Source organism: Schistocerca serialis, chromosome 5, assembly GCF_023864345.2.
Source record: "Schistocerca serialis cubense isolate TAMUIC-IGC-003099 chromosome 5, iqSchSeri2.2, whole genome shotgun sequence".
NCBI classification, from domain to species: domain Eukaryota; kingdom Metazoa; phylum Arthropoda; class Insecta; order Orthoptera; family Acrididae; genus Schistocerca; species Schistocerca serialis.
In genome coordinates, this window is record NC_064642.1 from 408,401,986 (window position 1) to 408,418,636 (window position 16,651).

Genomic DNA, 16,651 nt, shown 5'->3' on the forward strand with positions numbered 1-16,651 from the left:
TAGGCACGGTGTAGGAAGAACGGAAAAGTGCATCTTTTTACGTTTATATCTACATCTATACTCTTTAAACCACTGTTAAATGCATGGCAGAGGGTACTTCTCGTTGTACTGCTTATTAGTGCATTTTCTCATCTCATTCGCGTGTTGAGTATGGGAAGAGTGACTGCTTAAATTCCTCTATGCGCTCTATAATTAGCCTAATAGTCTTCGTCGTACCCAAGGGAACGGTAGGTAAGGGACTGTAGCATATTCCTAGACTACTCACTTAAAGTTGATCCTTGAAATTTGTAAGCGGGATTGCGTAAAATAGTTGGTTTCTGCATTCAAGCGTCTCCCAGTTTAGGTGTTTTGGCATCTGTGTGGCGCTCTCCCACGGGTCAACAAACCTATGACAATTCGTACTGTCTTTCTTTCTATACGTTGAATATCCCTTGCTAATCCTATATCGTGTTGGCGCAGCAATGGTTCAAATGGCTCTGAGAACTATGGGACTCAACATCTTAGGTCATAAGTCCCCTAGAACTTAGAACTGCTTAAACATAACTAACCTAAGGAGATCACACACACCCATGCCCGGGGCAGGATTCGAACCTGCGACCGTAGCAGCCTCGTGGCGCAGCAATGTTCTGTGATGCATCACATCTGTGCTTTGTAAGCAATCTCCTTCGTAGACTGACTGATTTTTCCCAGTATTCTAGGGACTGCACAGGGTATGGTGGCTGATGGGCAGTGACCTATTCTTCAAAGCGCTGGACGGGTTCATTCATTTGTTCAGAAGGGGGGGGGGGGCGTCTACAGCGTTTGCCCCCCAGAATCGAGGCGCGCACCCTACAATCTTTCTTAAGTGATGTTACAGAAACCATTCGGGGAAAAAATTTATTTTTTGGTTGGTTATAGTTTTATATGTCAGCTTCATGCTGACGTTCCCATCATTCCTTAATGGTTATACTTATTGTGATGTTTGCATGGAGGGAAGACACTGCGCGAAATTAGAAAAAAAAATGGTTCAAATGGCTCTAAGTACTATGGGACTTAACATCTTAGGTCATCAGTCCCCTAGACTTAGACCTACTTAAACCTAACTAACCTAAAGACATCACACACATCCGTGCCCGAGGCAGGATTCGAACCTGCGACCGTAGCAGCAGCGCGGTTCCGGACTGAAGCGCCTAGAACCGCTCGGTCACAGCGGCCACCTTGGAGGGTCTCCTAAAGTTACTAGTAGACATTATTCCGCTGTCTTATCATGATTTAACCTCGCCACCGACCTATCCGCACGCCCCTTTGCCAATAGTGTGTCACAAACGGTGCTCTCTGAGACTTTTATTCCTTCCGCAGAATTTTGCTGCGCTGCAACCTGTGACACAGATTCCTACCTGTGAAGTCTTAGTGTGTGGGGTATCTAACGAAGCTTACTTTTTTGGATGAGCCAGATCACCCTACGCTTCACTGTTTACTTGTGATTTCGCAACCATTTCCAAACTTTCGATGCGTACTGATGACCGCAGGATGTCAATATCAGTCGAGTAATTATCGTTCTGGCGTTTCGAGTTGTCAGACGCAGACTCATCATCATCTACCTTTTACCAAAGTCACTTAAATCGACTGTTTTCCTCATTTCTTGCACAAAGTGGTGACCAATGAATTTTCTTCATCATCAACGACTGTTAAAAAGTACAAGGTTCCGTTCGACCAGGTCTAACCACCACAAGGGTGTATCGTCGTATTGTGCACCAAGTACATCGTAACCACCTTTCATCTGCGCCTACTACCCAAGAACAAGTAACAGACTCTCTGCAACATTCTATATTGTTACGCACGATTGAACAGAGTCCACAACTCTTGGTCTTGCGGTAGCGTTCTCGCTTCCCACGCACGGGTCCAGTGTTCGATTCTCGGCGGGGTTAGGCTTTTTTTTCTGCCTCGAGATGACTGGGTGTTATAGTGTCGTCTTCATCATCATCATTCATCCCAATTATGGTCGGAAGAAGGCAATGGCAAACCACCTCCGCTAGGACCTTGCCTAGTACGGCGGTGCGGGTCTCCCGCATCGACCCCTACGCTCCTCGGAGTACGGGACGTCGTCATCATCATTGATCGGAGATTATCAGCAGCTGGACTTGGAAATTCGCGACCCTCGCTTAGGCTGCAGTAAATACTACAACAAAAACGGACACGTTTGGGGTGGTGCCGTGACAAAGGGGCATACATTCTTGTTCGACGGACATTCGGGCACCCTGTAGCACGTCGACTGGACTGTTAAATCGCCTAATCTTAACATCACAGAAAATTTCTAGGACTACATGGAACAACAGATGAAATATAGTAACAAAGATCCCCACAATTTGTTAACTGAACTGTATCCAAACATCAGGGAGTGGCTTCAGATGGATGTGGCATACCTGGAGAAACTTGCAGACTCTCTTCTTATACGAGCCATTTAGTCCGATTTTCTTTCGTCAGTCGTGTGTTCGATATCAGTTTGCGCGTGTATGGGGTCACACGCTGCAACAGCGTTACGCCACGGGTCAAAATCAACATTCCGTATCAATATGTACAACAGGCTCGACTTCTGAGAAATACTGAAGAAATGATTTAACACAATTTGCCACTCGTACTACATCTACATACGTACTCCGCAAGTCACCATACGGTGCATGGCGAAGGGCACATTGTACTACTTGCAGTCGTTTCCTGTCTCAAGAAAACGAGTTAAGAGAAATTCGGGGTCGTACAGAGGAATATAGGCAGTCGTTTTTCGCTCGCAGATAGAGCGAGGGAAAAACGACTGTTTATATGCCTCCATACGAGCCCAAATTTCTCTTCCCTCGTCTTTACGGTTCTTAAGCGAAATGTAAGTTGGCAGCATTAGAATCGTTCTGCCATTATCTGTAAATGCCGGCTCTCTAAACTTTCTCAATGTTGCTCAATAAGAAAGTCGTCTTGCCTCCAGGGTTTCCCATTTGAGTTAATGATGCATCTCCATAACACTCACGTTTTCATCGAATCTGCTGGTAACAAATCTAACGGCACAACTTTGAATTGCTTCGAACTCTTCCTTTAATCCGACCTAACGGGAAGCCCAAGCACTCGTATAGTATTCAGAACAGATTGCACTTATGTTCTGTATGCGGCCTCCTTTATGGATGAGCTACACTTTCATAAAATTCCTAATATAAACCAAAGTCTACCATTTATCTTCTCTGCTACCTCACCCTAGCCGTCTACAGCTATATTCCACAAACCACCTGGCGTTGTGTGGTGAAGGGTAATTCTGGCGGCACTATCTTATCCCCTTTTTCCCTGTTTCATTTTCTTGTGTGGTGTGTGGGAAGCATGATTGTCGTTAAACCCATGACGAAATGTTCAGATCTTCGTTGGATATTCTCTTTCTCTTCTATCAGTACTACCTGGTAAGGATTCCAGATTGATGAAAAATACTCAAGAACCACTCGAACAAGCGCCTTGCAATCCACTTCTATCATGGATGAATTATACTTCCTTAAAATTCTTCCTACGAATCTCTCTGGCATGCGATTTTCCTACTATCCGTTTTATGTAATCTTCTACTTCAGGTTCCTTCGGGTATTTCAGCTATTTGTTATCAACAGTATAATTGTACAGTAGCGGATTTGTTTCTCATGTACACACAGTATGTCACATTTATTTACGTCCAAGGTCAACTAACAGCCCCTGCGCCATTCAGCAGTCCTCTGCATATCTTCCTGCAGTTCGCTACAGTCTTCTGACTTTGCTAATTTTTTACAGTCAATCACGTCATTTGCAACTAAGCTAATGAATGTTCCCAATGTTATCCACTGACCTTATCACAGTTCCTTGGGGTACTCCTGAAATTACCCCTACATCTTTCAGTTTTGTTGCGTTGACTTCTATTAGCAATGAAATCTTGAATTTAGCCACAAACCTGGTCCACCACTCGATAAACTCGTAGTTTTTCTGTGAGGGAGGAGGCGGTAATCGGTTCTGTATCAAATGCTTCCTGAGTTTGAGGAACACAGCATCAACCTGGGCGCAGATATCTACAGCATTGTATATCTCATGAGGGAAGCGAGCGAGCTGAGTTTAAGAAGATCTCTGTTTGCCAAATGTTTAATGACTTTTGTAGCGGAGATTTTCGTTCTCCAAAAACGTCATAATATCCGCAAACAAAACATGCTTTATAATTTTGCAGAAATATGGAAACACCTCGAGAAATGTTGCGCTATTGTGTTTGAGCACAAAAGTACCTGTGCAACGTCGTCAATATGTTGCAAGTGTCAGTCGTGGTCAGAACAGCGTTCTGTGTAGTTGTGAGTGAGTGTTATCGAATTTCAGTGCACTGGAATTTGACCGAATTGTTGGAGCTCATATCGTGGATGCCGAAGTATTTAGTGTTTCCAGAAGCACCGTACCGAAGATTTATAGCTCTTACAGGGTTGGTTGGGTAGTTGATTCGGGGGCGGCGATCTAACAGAGAGGTCATCGGTCTCATCGGATAAGGGAAGAACGGAGAAGGAAGTCGGCCGTCTCCCTTCACAGGAAGCATCCCGACATTTGCCTGAAGCGATTTAGGAAAATCGGGGAAAACCTAAACGAGGATGGCCGGATGTGGGTTTGAACCGCCGTCCTCCCGCAAACACGGAAAGCGGGAAATCATCACCCGCTAAGTCACAATGCTGCCGACGATGTGTGTTGAGTGATCGTGAAGGACGGTCACTGAAGAGGATTGTGACCTAAAATAAGGGGACGACAGCTGCAAAAGTCACTGCAGAACAGAATGTCGCGCTCGCGAACTCTGTCAGTACCAAAACAACACGAAATTAGATCCAGAAGCAGGGGATTGCAGCGCGACCTGGAATTCCAAAACCGTAACAGAAGAAACGTGGCGCCGAAGCGATAAAACCTGGATTGTGGAGCAATGGCAGAAAGTCATTTGGGAGGAGACTTGTTTCACACTGCTGCCAACTTCTGACTGAGTTTACGTTCCCGGAGTCAAACATGCCGGTGGTTGGGTGATGATTTGGGCAGCCGTATCGTGGAATTCCATGGGCCCCAAGGTTACTCTGCAAGGTCGCATTACTGACAAGGATTACGTGAACATTTTGGCTGACCAGGTCCATCCCATGGTACAATGTTTGTTTCTCAATGGTTACGCTGTCTTCCAAGACGACAGGGTCCCCGTTCACACAATTCGCATGATCCAGGGCTCGTGCTGTCGGTACGAGGATAAATCGTCGCACGTGCTATGCCGACAACAGTCACCAGATCTCAATATTACTGAGCCTTTGTGGTCTACTTTGGAGAGAAGTGTCTGTGATCGCTATCCATCCTCGTCACCTGAACTAGACGCTATTTTGAAGGGAGAGTGGTGTAAGATTCCCTTGCAAACCATGCAGGATCTGTTTTTTCCATTCTGAAACGACTGGAAGCCGTTTTTAATGCCAACGGCTTTCCTACGCTGTGTTAGGCATGGGAATGGGTTTTGCTTATGGTGTTTCCATATACTAGTTCACCTCCTGCAGTCCTTTGGAAGTGTGTCCTTCAACCGTTCTTGATAACGGGAATGACCTGCCCCTGCTTTTTTCTAGTTGCTAGTTACTCTTCGTTGCTGGTTGACCACAATAAACTGATGCCAGCAGGGGAACAAGTTCTTTCGTATAATCTTACAGGTATCCCATCCGGTCCACATGCCTTTCCATTACAAAGCAACTGTAGTTGCTTTTCTAATACGCGATCAATTATCTCGGTTTCCGCTGTCTGATTAGAATACTTGATGTGAGAGGAAAGATACCAGTGTGTGAAATGTGTGTATGTGTGTCCTCACTTTGCGAGCACTTGGCGGGCACGGGCAGCGACAGGAACCTGCCGGGCCGCGGCTGCCGCTGCTGGCCCACCTCGCTGATGGCCGGCGAGCCCACCACGAGCGCGCAGCCGAACACCGCCAGCATGCACACTGCCACCCTCATCTGCAACAGGCACACACCACCACTGTAAGAGCGACGCAGCCACAACATAAAAAGTCTGTAAATGTCATCATCTAAATCATGCAGTAGACAAATGCGCTGTATGGTTAGTGTTATCACTTCAGGAAATACAAAAATCCATACATTCTGCATTGACAGAAATGGTAAATGCTACAAGAGGACCCTGAATAAGCACTACCAATCTACACTGAAGAGCCAAAGATACTGGTACACCTGCCTAATATCGTGCACGCAGAAGTGCCACAACACGACGTGTGGACTCGACTAATGTCTGAAGTAGTGCTGGAGGGAACTGACACCATAAATCCCTGCAAGGCTGTCCATAAATCCTTAAGAGTACGAGGGGGTGGAGATCTCATCTGAACAGCACGTTGTGAGACATCCCAGATATGCTCAATAACATTTCCGGGGAAAATGTTTTTATTGTTTCGTTCACGATACAACGTAATGCTGTTAGACTCCTCAACGTGTTTCATCCATACGGTGCTAAGTGGAAGTGGATGACTGTGGTTGGCAGGTATCTCAACATAATGGGCGATGTGCAACAATTACTCCTCTTAGAAAAAGCTATATTCTCTACGAATTTTGAACTTCACCGTATTAGCCAACGTACTCGCTTACACAGTCCTCACCCTGTTCCATCCCTACTGGCACTGTTTTGCACACACTTAATTTAACCGCGGGTAACACCACGAGGCCAATTCTAGTATAATGATATTGTCTCAACATATAGTATTTAAATGAAGCTGGAAAGGAATGGAAGTTACTTTACTTCATTAGGCGTTAGTGAAGTGATTGACGAAAACGTGCTAAATTATGAAAAGGATTATACTCACGAAGAATAAGCGAAATCACTTAAGTGAACCATTCGATTATTCGTTTTTTGTTGCCAGTATTTTTACCTTGGAGTCTATCTCGATTTTTTTTGTTTCTCTGTCCTTCGTCGGGTAAACTTCTATGCTTACGTTTCTCTTATGAAACTCGGCGTCTCCCATTCTGCAGGCAGTTTATGTTGATTAAGTTATCTACCCTCCGTCACCTGCTCATAGCGACGACTCATAAACAACAAAACGTTGCACGTACAACTTGACATACACTTTAAAGCATAAATAGGAAAGCGTTACTCGTATTACTTTTGCCTGTCACCGACCTCACGGCCGGTCGGTGTGGCCGTGCGGTTCTAGGCGCTACAGTCAGGAACCGCGTGACCGCTACGGTCGCAGGTTCGAATCCTGCCTCGGGCATTGATGTGTCTGATGTCCTTAGGTTAGTTAGGTTTAAGTAGTTCTAAGTTCTAGGGGACTGATGACCACAGATATTAAGTCCCATAGTGCTTAGAGTCATTTGAACCATTTTGAACCGACCTCACGAATATGTTTTCGATCTTTTGTCTGTCAGCTTCAGCTTCAGCTTCCGCAAATAGGATCAAGTTCTTATTGTGCAGCCAAAAGTTAAAAAAAAATGGAAACGAAGTCATAAAGAGTACGCTACCCCGTAAGAGACGTCGAAATATATTTTAGTAGTAAAGATAGGAACAGACTTGCATGGATAACTATGCTCACATTTAGTTGGAGCGATGTTGCAATACATATCCGGCCACTCTGGTTGAGGAACTCTTTGTTTTACCTAAACAACTGCAACCCAATGCCGAGATACTTCATTTGCAATGATTGTCGCCGATTTATTCGCTAATATTCTTCCGGCTGAGTTTGTGCGTAGTCCATAATTTTCTTCTATGTTTCAGTAACAAGTAATGATGAAACTTGAATAGTATATAGGAAGAACTGCTACAGCATAGTACAGAAGGTAAATGAAAGAAATGCGCAATGAGACGACCAGATATCACACTTTTATTCAAAGGCAATAAATCACTGCGATTCATGATTGTTCCCTGATCATTAAAAAGGGCGAGAGGTGGTTCTTAAAAGGGTGTGTGATCACCACGGACAGCAATGTATGCTCTATAAAGCTCTCTCACCCCGGTTACAAGGGTAGTAAGGAGTTCCTATGGCAGGGTGTTCCCTTCCTGCAACAGCGCGGCTGACAACTGCTGATGCACGCGGAACGTGCTGCTGTACGACTCCCCAGCGCCTCGCTCACGCGATCGACGGAATTTACGTCGGGGGACGCGGGCAGGCCAGTCCCCGCATCGTTCCATGAGCACCTCCATCTACGCTATTCGATGCAGTAAAAATGAAGTCAGGACCGAATGCACCTTTGAAAAGCCGAACGTGGGGAAGGACCACAAATGCGAGCACGTTCACCTGTGTCTGCACCATTTCAAAAGATTTGGCGGTCAGAATCCTTCTGCAACACTGTACTTCCCCGCACCAAAACGATCATTTTCGACAGCGCTGGACGTACCCTCATACGGCGAGAGGTGGGAATCCGTAGTGCAACCAGGAACGTTGTCGAACATTTAACGCATGGGATTGGTGAAAAGCCTACTGATAAACATACTCCATAACTTATCCAGTATCTTCACGGGCTCGCCATGTTTGCAAGCCAAATACACACATCGAAGAAAAGTTTTGCATACCTCGGTTTCCAGAACTCCTGAAGATAGACGTCGACTGTGCATACTGTATCGCAGACACAGTCCCTTTGACTGTTCAGAGATGTCACTAAACCCGCCCAAAGATGTAAACAACCATGCATGAGCAGCGCCTATTGGACGGAGGCATGTTCGACGGCCGATCAGTTCCAGTCATTCCACCAGGAAGGATGTAGACGGCTCTTGTTGTCTGTAGTTCAACCAAGCCTAGACTGTCAACGCCGTGGTTCGATCGCGTCCGCATTCTTACATTGTGCCAGGAAGGGCTCTCAACAAGGGAAGAGTCCAAGCGTCTCGGAGTGAACCAAAGCGATGTTGTTCGGCGGACATATAGGAGATACAGAGAGACAGGAACTGTCCATGACATGCCTCGCTCAGGCCGCCCAAGGGCTACTACTGCAGTGGATGACCGCTGCCTACGGATTATGGTTCGGAGGAACCCTGACAGCAACGCCACCATGTTGAATAATGGTTTTCGTGCAGCCACAAGACGTCGTGTTACGACTCAAACTGTGCGCAATAGGCTGCATGATGGGCAACTTCACTCCCGGCGTCCATGGCGACGTCCATCTTTGCAACCACGACACCATGCAGCGCGGTACAGATGGGCCCAACATCATGCCGAATGGACCTCTCAGGATTCGCATCATGTTCCCTTCACGGATGAGTGTCGCATATGCCTTCAACCAGATAATCGTCGGAGACCTGTTTGAAGGCAACCCGGTCAGGCTGAACGCCTTAGACACACTGTCCAGCGAGTGCAGGAAGGTGGAGGTTCCCTGCTATTTTGGGGTCGCATTATGTGGGGCCGACGTACGCCGCTGGTGGTCACGGAAGGCGCCGTAACGGCTGTACGATAGGTGAATGCCATTCTCCGACCGATAGAGCAGGCATATCGGTAGCGTATCGTCTTCATGGACGACAATTCACGCCCCCATCGTGCGCATCTTGTGAATGACTTCCTTAAGGATAACATCGCTCGACTAGACTGGCCAGCATGTTCTCCAGACATGAACCCTATCGAACATGTCTACGATATATTCAAAATGGCAGTTTATGGACGACGTGACCCACCAACCACTCGGAGGGATCTATGCTGAATCGCAGTTGAGTAGTGAGACAACATGGACCACCACCTCTGAAGGTCTCGCTTTATGGCCCTACAACATGCAATATGTGGTTTTCATGAGCAATAAAAAGTTCCGGAACTCTCGGAACCTAGGTGATGCAAAACATTTTATGATTTGCGTACTTCCGATGAAAATTTCTTCCCACAGTGGAATTTGTGTCGGCGTCCTCAGGGATGAATAGCACACGAATGGCATGCGTTACCGATTTCAGCTGTGGAGGTGAAAGTCAGGAAGGGAAAACGAGACAAGAAACAAAAAGTGAGACGAGTATTAAGGCTGAGACGCCGAGAAAAGATTGAGACGCTAACAGACGAAAAGAGAACGGACGATAACTAAGTTGTGTATCATGTTGACGTAGCTTCCGGACACAACAGTTAAAAATGTACGCCCAACATAGAATGATGACTACCTAAAAAGCTGAATTGATACAAAGTTGTGTTGCCAACCGAGTGAAATAGGCGAAAAAGTGTATCTTTACGTAGAACTGCCACGGTGAGTAGACACCAGAAATAAAGGACAGTCATCATAAACGAAATGAGTGAATGTTACTGCGAAGTCTCTAGATTGAAGTATTTTCTTTATATAGCTGTTCAGATAACCGGTCTTCTTGTTTTCCCTGACCTTCATGGGGTCGATATGTTAATTTTTGGACTTGGAAATGTTTGTGGTAGAGGATGATAGTTTGCCCTTCTTGTAGCCACCCCTCCTCCTCCTCGTCGCAGTCCCCCAACCCCCTCCCCCCTTCACCCCCGGACGGAATATGTGCATCCCAACTTTCTGTATCTACTATTATTCCACGTGGGGACGTCCGAAGGCCCGAACGTTTCGTAAATAATTGAAAATCGTGTAACTAAGGCAGGAAGTCGGTACCAGCTCGGCATTCACCCACTCGGATGTGGGAAACCGCCTAAAAATCACATCCAGGCCCTAGTCGTTAATCCGGGACCGGCGCACTTTCCCAAGTCCCGGAAGCGACGTGCTAATGCGTGTGACTACTCGAATAGTTCTTTCACTAACCTATAACGAATTATTTTCATTACCAGCCTACTAATTTCCAGCAGGCGAAAAATTAATTCCTCACGTAATATTACTTAACGGAGGGGAAAGTCCTGCAGTACTGGCCGGCTCACAGAACTGGCCACTAATGTGATTTTCCTTTCCGCGTCCACATGACAGAAGTGTACAATAAGCAGAAGATAGCTTGGGTATCCATCTGCACTGGAGTCGGATATCTTCTTCCCCTTCTCAGTGTTTTGTCTGCTCTGAGTGCTTGATGGTGTTGCTATAGCTCTCAGTGCACGGGAGTTGTTTTGAGGCTGTAGTACCCGTTTCTAAGGCAAGTCATAAATTTCGTTGCTATATTTCGGTTATCTATGGTATGTGAAGAATTACTTCTAAGAAATGTTTCATGATAATTTGTGTAAAGGAACGTACAATGTGACAAGATCCTCTACGTGTCGTGCAGAACCGGCCACCTCATTGTCTTTCAGTATCGGCCAAAAGATAATTTCAATTTTTAAATTATGTTTTCTTCTCCCTGCTTCTTTCCAGCTTGCAAAGGCGAAAAATGAGAAAAAAGTGAGATAAAATGGAATGTAGAGTGCCTGAAAATAAGTTTATTTACGACAAAATGACAGTGAGCGAAGCAGCTGAAGCGTTTTCAACAATCAGAGAAGAAAAAGATCGCCACCCAGGAGAAGAGATTAAAAGCAGACAAAAAAAGTCTGAAAGAGAGTTGAAGAAAGCTGGGGTGTTCCAAAATAAAATAAACATGCGAAGGATGGCCCGGAAAGCCAATTACAAAGCGGCGAAGGAACCTGGAGTAATTTACTGGAAATAACGGGTCAACAGAACACAGCGATAAGTGTCTTATATGTTTGAAGTCATTTGAAGAAAAACTGGATGCTGTGTATGAAGTGTAGAGTCTGGTCACATTCGTATTTTATTTGCGATATCTGTAAAACCTTGAGCTAAACATTAGTGAACTGAGCTGAAATGGTAACAATAAGTTCTGATGCTTAAGTGTTCTATTATTATTCTATAAGTATCAACGCAGTGTACTATTAACAACGGATATTATAACAGAAAAGACAATGGACGACATTACAAGAAACTGTCTACAAGCCTTTTAATAGTAGCTCTTTTAGTTTGATGTAATTAATTACTGTTGTTGTTGTGATCTTTAGTCCAGAGACTGGTTTGATGCAACTCTCCGTGCTACTCTATCCTGTGCAAGTCTCTTCATCTCAGAGTAACTTCTGCATCTACATCCTTCTGAATTTGCTTGGTGTATTCATCCCTTTGTCTCTGTCTACGACTTTTACTCTCCGTGCTTCCCTCCAGTACTAAACTGGTGATCCTTTGATGCCTCAGAATGTGTCATACCAACCGATTCCTTCTTCTGGACAAGTTGTGCCACAAATTCCTCTTCTCCTCAATTCTATTCAGTGCTTCCCCATTAGTTACGCGATCTAGCCATGTAATATTCAACGTTCTTCTGTAGCACCACGTTTCGAAAGCTTCTATTCTCTTCTCGTCTAAACTATTTATCGTTCGTGTTTCGCTTCCATACGTAGCTACATTCCATACAAATTCTTTCAGTAAGTACTTCCTAACATTTAAATCTATACTCGATGTTAACAAATTTCTCTTCTTCAGAAACGGTATCCTTGCCATAGCCAGTCTACATTTTATATCCTCTCTACTTTACCATCATCAGCTATGTTGCTTCCCAAATAGCAAAACTCATCTACTACTTTAAGTGTCTCATTTTCTAATCTAATTCCCTCAGCATCACCCGATTTAATTCGACTACATTCCATTATTCTTGTTTTCCTTTTGTTGATGTTCATCTTATATCCTCCTTTTAAGGCGCTGTCCATTCCGTTCAACTGCTCTTCCATATCCTTCGCTGTCTCTGACAGAATCGCAATGTCGTCGGCAAACCTCAAGCCTTTTATTCCTTCTCCATGGACTTTAATTCCTACTCCAAATTTTTCTTTTGGTTTCTTTACTGATTGCTCAATATACAGATTGAATGAAATCGGGGATATGCTACAACCCTCTCTCACTCCCTTCTCAATCACTGCTTCCCTTTCCTGCCCTTCGACTAACTACTACAAATAAAAAATATAAAAAGTTATTACGCAGTAATATTCGTAGAACATGTTTCAAGGTAAGAGAATAGTATATTAGTATTCCGATTAACCGCCACAGTTACATTGCAAAGTCAAAAAGCCTAATGCGGCCGATACTCCCCTACATGATAATGGTTTTTCAACTGATATTAATCATCTCGACTACAAACATGATGTCTCAAGGACAAGCACTACTAGTTTCGTGTGGGTTATAATTCTGGACACATTTTAGTCGGCTTCAGAAGATGACGTGCAGAAGAAGTTCATTAGTCAGAAACGCTGAGCGTACCGCTTCGGCTCTCGGCACATTCATTTCCTTTTATCGTTTGCGCACTGGGTGCTGTCTGCGAGAGAATCATCGATACTGAGGGGAAACGACTCCGTTGAAGAGCCATATTTGTTTGCAACTACAATTTATGCGCGGCTGTCAGAACAAAAGCGTTGCTATCCATCCCGCTTGCAGCAAGAGCGCACCGCCAGCTGGGAATCCACGATGCTATCTCCCCGCTTGTTTCACAACGCTGCCGTCTTCGTGTCCGCTAAATGAAAGGCGGCCTGTGTGAAATGCTGGATGGCCTGTGTTGAAACGACTATCGCCTGCCCCGGATCTGCGCCTGGATGCTCGTGGACGGGCCAGCGCGCCTCGGCGGCGCGCATTCCGAGGGGAGAACAAAGGGAAGGCTGCAGGTGAGCCGTGCTCCGTTGCACGCGACCGACCGCACCGCGAGCGGAGGGTCTAGCACTGTGGGTCAGTCTGTGCAGGGGCATGCTCAGTGAGCTGCTGAGATACCGCGCCTAATGACTTCTGTCGACGCTACTTTAGTTTCAAAAGCGAGATTAAAGACTGGCTTCCCATCGACAGAAAAATGGGCTGGTGTGTAAAACTTAACCCTTGACTACTATGGATTGTCTTTCAGACCGCTACAGTTTTTTTTTTCGTGATATTTCACGAACCCCTGTGAGGTGAAGTTAACTCTTCTGTGTTCCTTCCTATAGGATGGCAAGCTACGCGAGCCAGAAATCTCGTATTGGGCCTTGAGTGATCTCACAGACGTACCACAGTGTTTGTGTGTCATGTTTTTGTTGAACGTTACCGTTTCTCCGTGGTTGAGGAAAGCTACACCTTCTATGTAACGTTTTCTATGCGAGACTGGTGTGGGTGTTCTCATGGTAGTCACACAAATTCTCATGGCTACTCTTCAGACAGATCGATTCCGCAAAATACATGGCACAACAAATGGTTCAAATGGCTCTGAGCACTATGGGACTTAACATCTGTGGTCATCAGTCACCTAGAACTTAGAACTACTTAGACCTAACTAACCTAAGGACATCACACACATCCATGCCCGAGGCAGGATTCGAACCTGCGACCGTAGCAGTCACGCGGTTCCGGACTGAGCGCCTAGAACCACGAGACCACCGCGGCCGGCATGGCACAACAGATGAAGACATTGATGACAGTGGTAATGGCCCTGATTTTGAGTATTTAGAGATCTCGGTACTAATTATGAGAAGGAAACTAAAAGTGATGAAGATGTGATAGGTTACGACGATGGAGAAGCGTAATTCTTCGGTAAGAACAGGAAGATGTTTTCGATGGAGAGAACAGAACCCGCTACCTAACGTAAGAGCAAGGCAGCTCAACATTGTCTCGCAGCTGCGTGGACTGCAACTGATTCCTAAAAGTCTCAGAGAAAACTTACTGCTTAGGAGACGTGAGTATCTGCGTTGTCCTTGTTTGAAGTGCAAAACAAGATATCCGTGTCAAAAGTATGGTGTTCCGATTTGGCTGGAGAATTGTAGGAGGGTCTGCGTGAAATGCATGCAGGCTGAAAGCAATCAAAATTTTATTCAGCGCCTCAGAAGAATACTTTCTTCTCGATTTGTAATATAAAAATTTGGCGAAATTTCTTCCTTGATAGAATTATGGGGTGGAATAATCGCTCTAAGGCTGAAATGATGAGTAGTGAACTCAAAGCTGATTCCACATAAAATTTATCATAACTCAAATGTGTTTTTCCATACAGTTTTGTTGCGAATCTGTAATAACATGTCCCTGATGATAATTTGTGAGTGGCTAGAGAGGTAACTATGTGCTGTTATTTTAGTAATACATAAAATAAAAATAAACTGTAAATTTCTCTATGTTTTAGTTTTGAAAGTGTTTTAAATTCTGCACTGTTTAAAAAATGCAATTTTCCAGAAAGTCTGTTTCCAAGAAGTGCAACGAATAACAGGAATTCATGTAAATATATATTCACCAAAAAAGTTGTTTTATACATAAAAAATAAAAGTATACATAAAAAATAAAAGTAATTGTCTTCCTGACAACATCCATAATAGCTAAGGGTGAAGGACGAAAGTAATATCCGCGTGATGTGTCACTGCCCAGTAACATAGCTCGATGAACCTTGCAACATAAATGGAAAGAACTGTTACAGTAATGTACTGAGGGTAATCGAAAGAAATACACAATGAGACAATCGCAAATGACACTTATATTCAAATAGAGCAATTACACTGAAGTCACCGCCATTCAGCATGGTCCCCTGGATAACAAAGATGAACGGACATGGTTCTTAAGAGGGTGTGTGATCATCAGGGAGGGCAACGACCTCCCATGCTGAGCAGAAGACTGGTTAAGAGTTCTTGCAGCAGGGCGTTCCGTTCCTTCATCTGCTTGGTTGAAAACTGCTGGATGGTCGCTCGTGCATGTAGATATGCTGCAATAAGTCTCTGCATTACATCCCACACATGCTCGGTTGGAGGATGGCAGGCCAGTCCATTCCAAGATCTCCGCCCGCGCTGTTCGATGAGGTCACGTATTCTCATCCATAAAAATGAGGTCAGGGGCGAATGCACCCCTGAAAAGACGCACACAGGGAAGAAGTAAAGTGACACAATGAATTGACTGGTGAGTGCGTCCTGCTCTAATTGGATCCGGAGGTCAGTACGCCCACGAAACATCATGACTCCCTACACTATAACACCTGAATCACCAAAAGGATCATATTCGACAATGCTCCTTGGTACATCACGCGTCCCTGCCTCTAGCCGCATGAGGTTACGTCCAGTATTGTCGTACTTGATCGTTCTGCTGGCGTAGCTGTTATGTTGTGAGAAGGGATAATGCTGCATGGGCATACTGATCTGCAAATCTTTCAACAAGGTACGCTCACCAGTCAACGCCACTGTGACACTGTAGTCCTTCCCCATGTATGTCATGTGCAGTCGGCTATGACTTCAGTTTTGTGGATGACAATGCGCGATCACATCGTACTACGCAGGTGGAACAGCTCTTTGAACGAGAGGAAATTCGGCGAATGCACTAGCCTCCCCTTCCTCAACTTATATGGACATGTGTAATGGGTTTGGAAAACTATTGCGGCTCGTCCACATGCACGAGTGACCATAGAGTAGCTGTCAGCAGCGCTGGTGGAGGAATGGCAAGCCCCACCACAAGAAATACAGGGTGATCAAAAAGTCAGTATAAATTTGAAAACTTAATAAAGCACGGAATAATGTAGATAGAGAGGTAAAAATTGACACACATGCTTGGAATGACAGGGGGTTTTATTAGAACAAAAAAAACCTCACAAAATGTCCGACACATGGCGCGTGAAAGATCTCTTGCGCGCGTCGTTTGGTGATGATCGTGCGCTCAACCGCCACATTCGTCATGCTTGGCCTCCCAGGTCCCCAGACCCCAGTCTGTGCAATAATTGGCTTTGGGATTACCTGAAGTCGCAAGTGTATCGTGATAGACCGACATCTCTATAGATGCTGAAAGACAACATCCGACGCCAATGCCTCACCATAACTCTGGACATGCTTTACAGTGCT

General features: G+C 45.0%; 1 protein-coding gene across 1 annotated transcript in view; it reads right to left on the minus strand.

Annotated features, from left to right (window-relative positions):
• LOC126481206 (uncharacterized) overlaps window positions 1-16,651 on the minus strand; it is a 56,797-nt gene that overhangs the window by 6,346 nt on the left and 33,800 nt on the right. Inside the window, exon 2 of the mRNA XM_050104807.1 lies at window positions 5,825-5,966. Coding sequence (XP_049960764.1) covers window positions 5,825-5,966 — 142 coding nt within the window. The remainder of the gene's footprint in view (window positions 1-5,824; window positions 5,967-16,651) is intronic.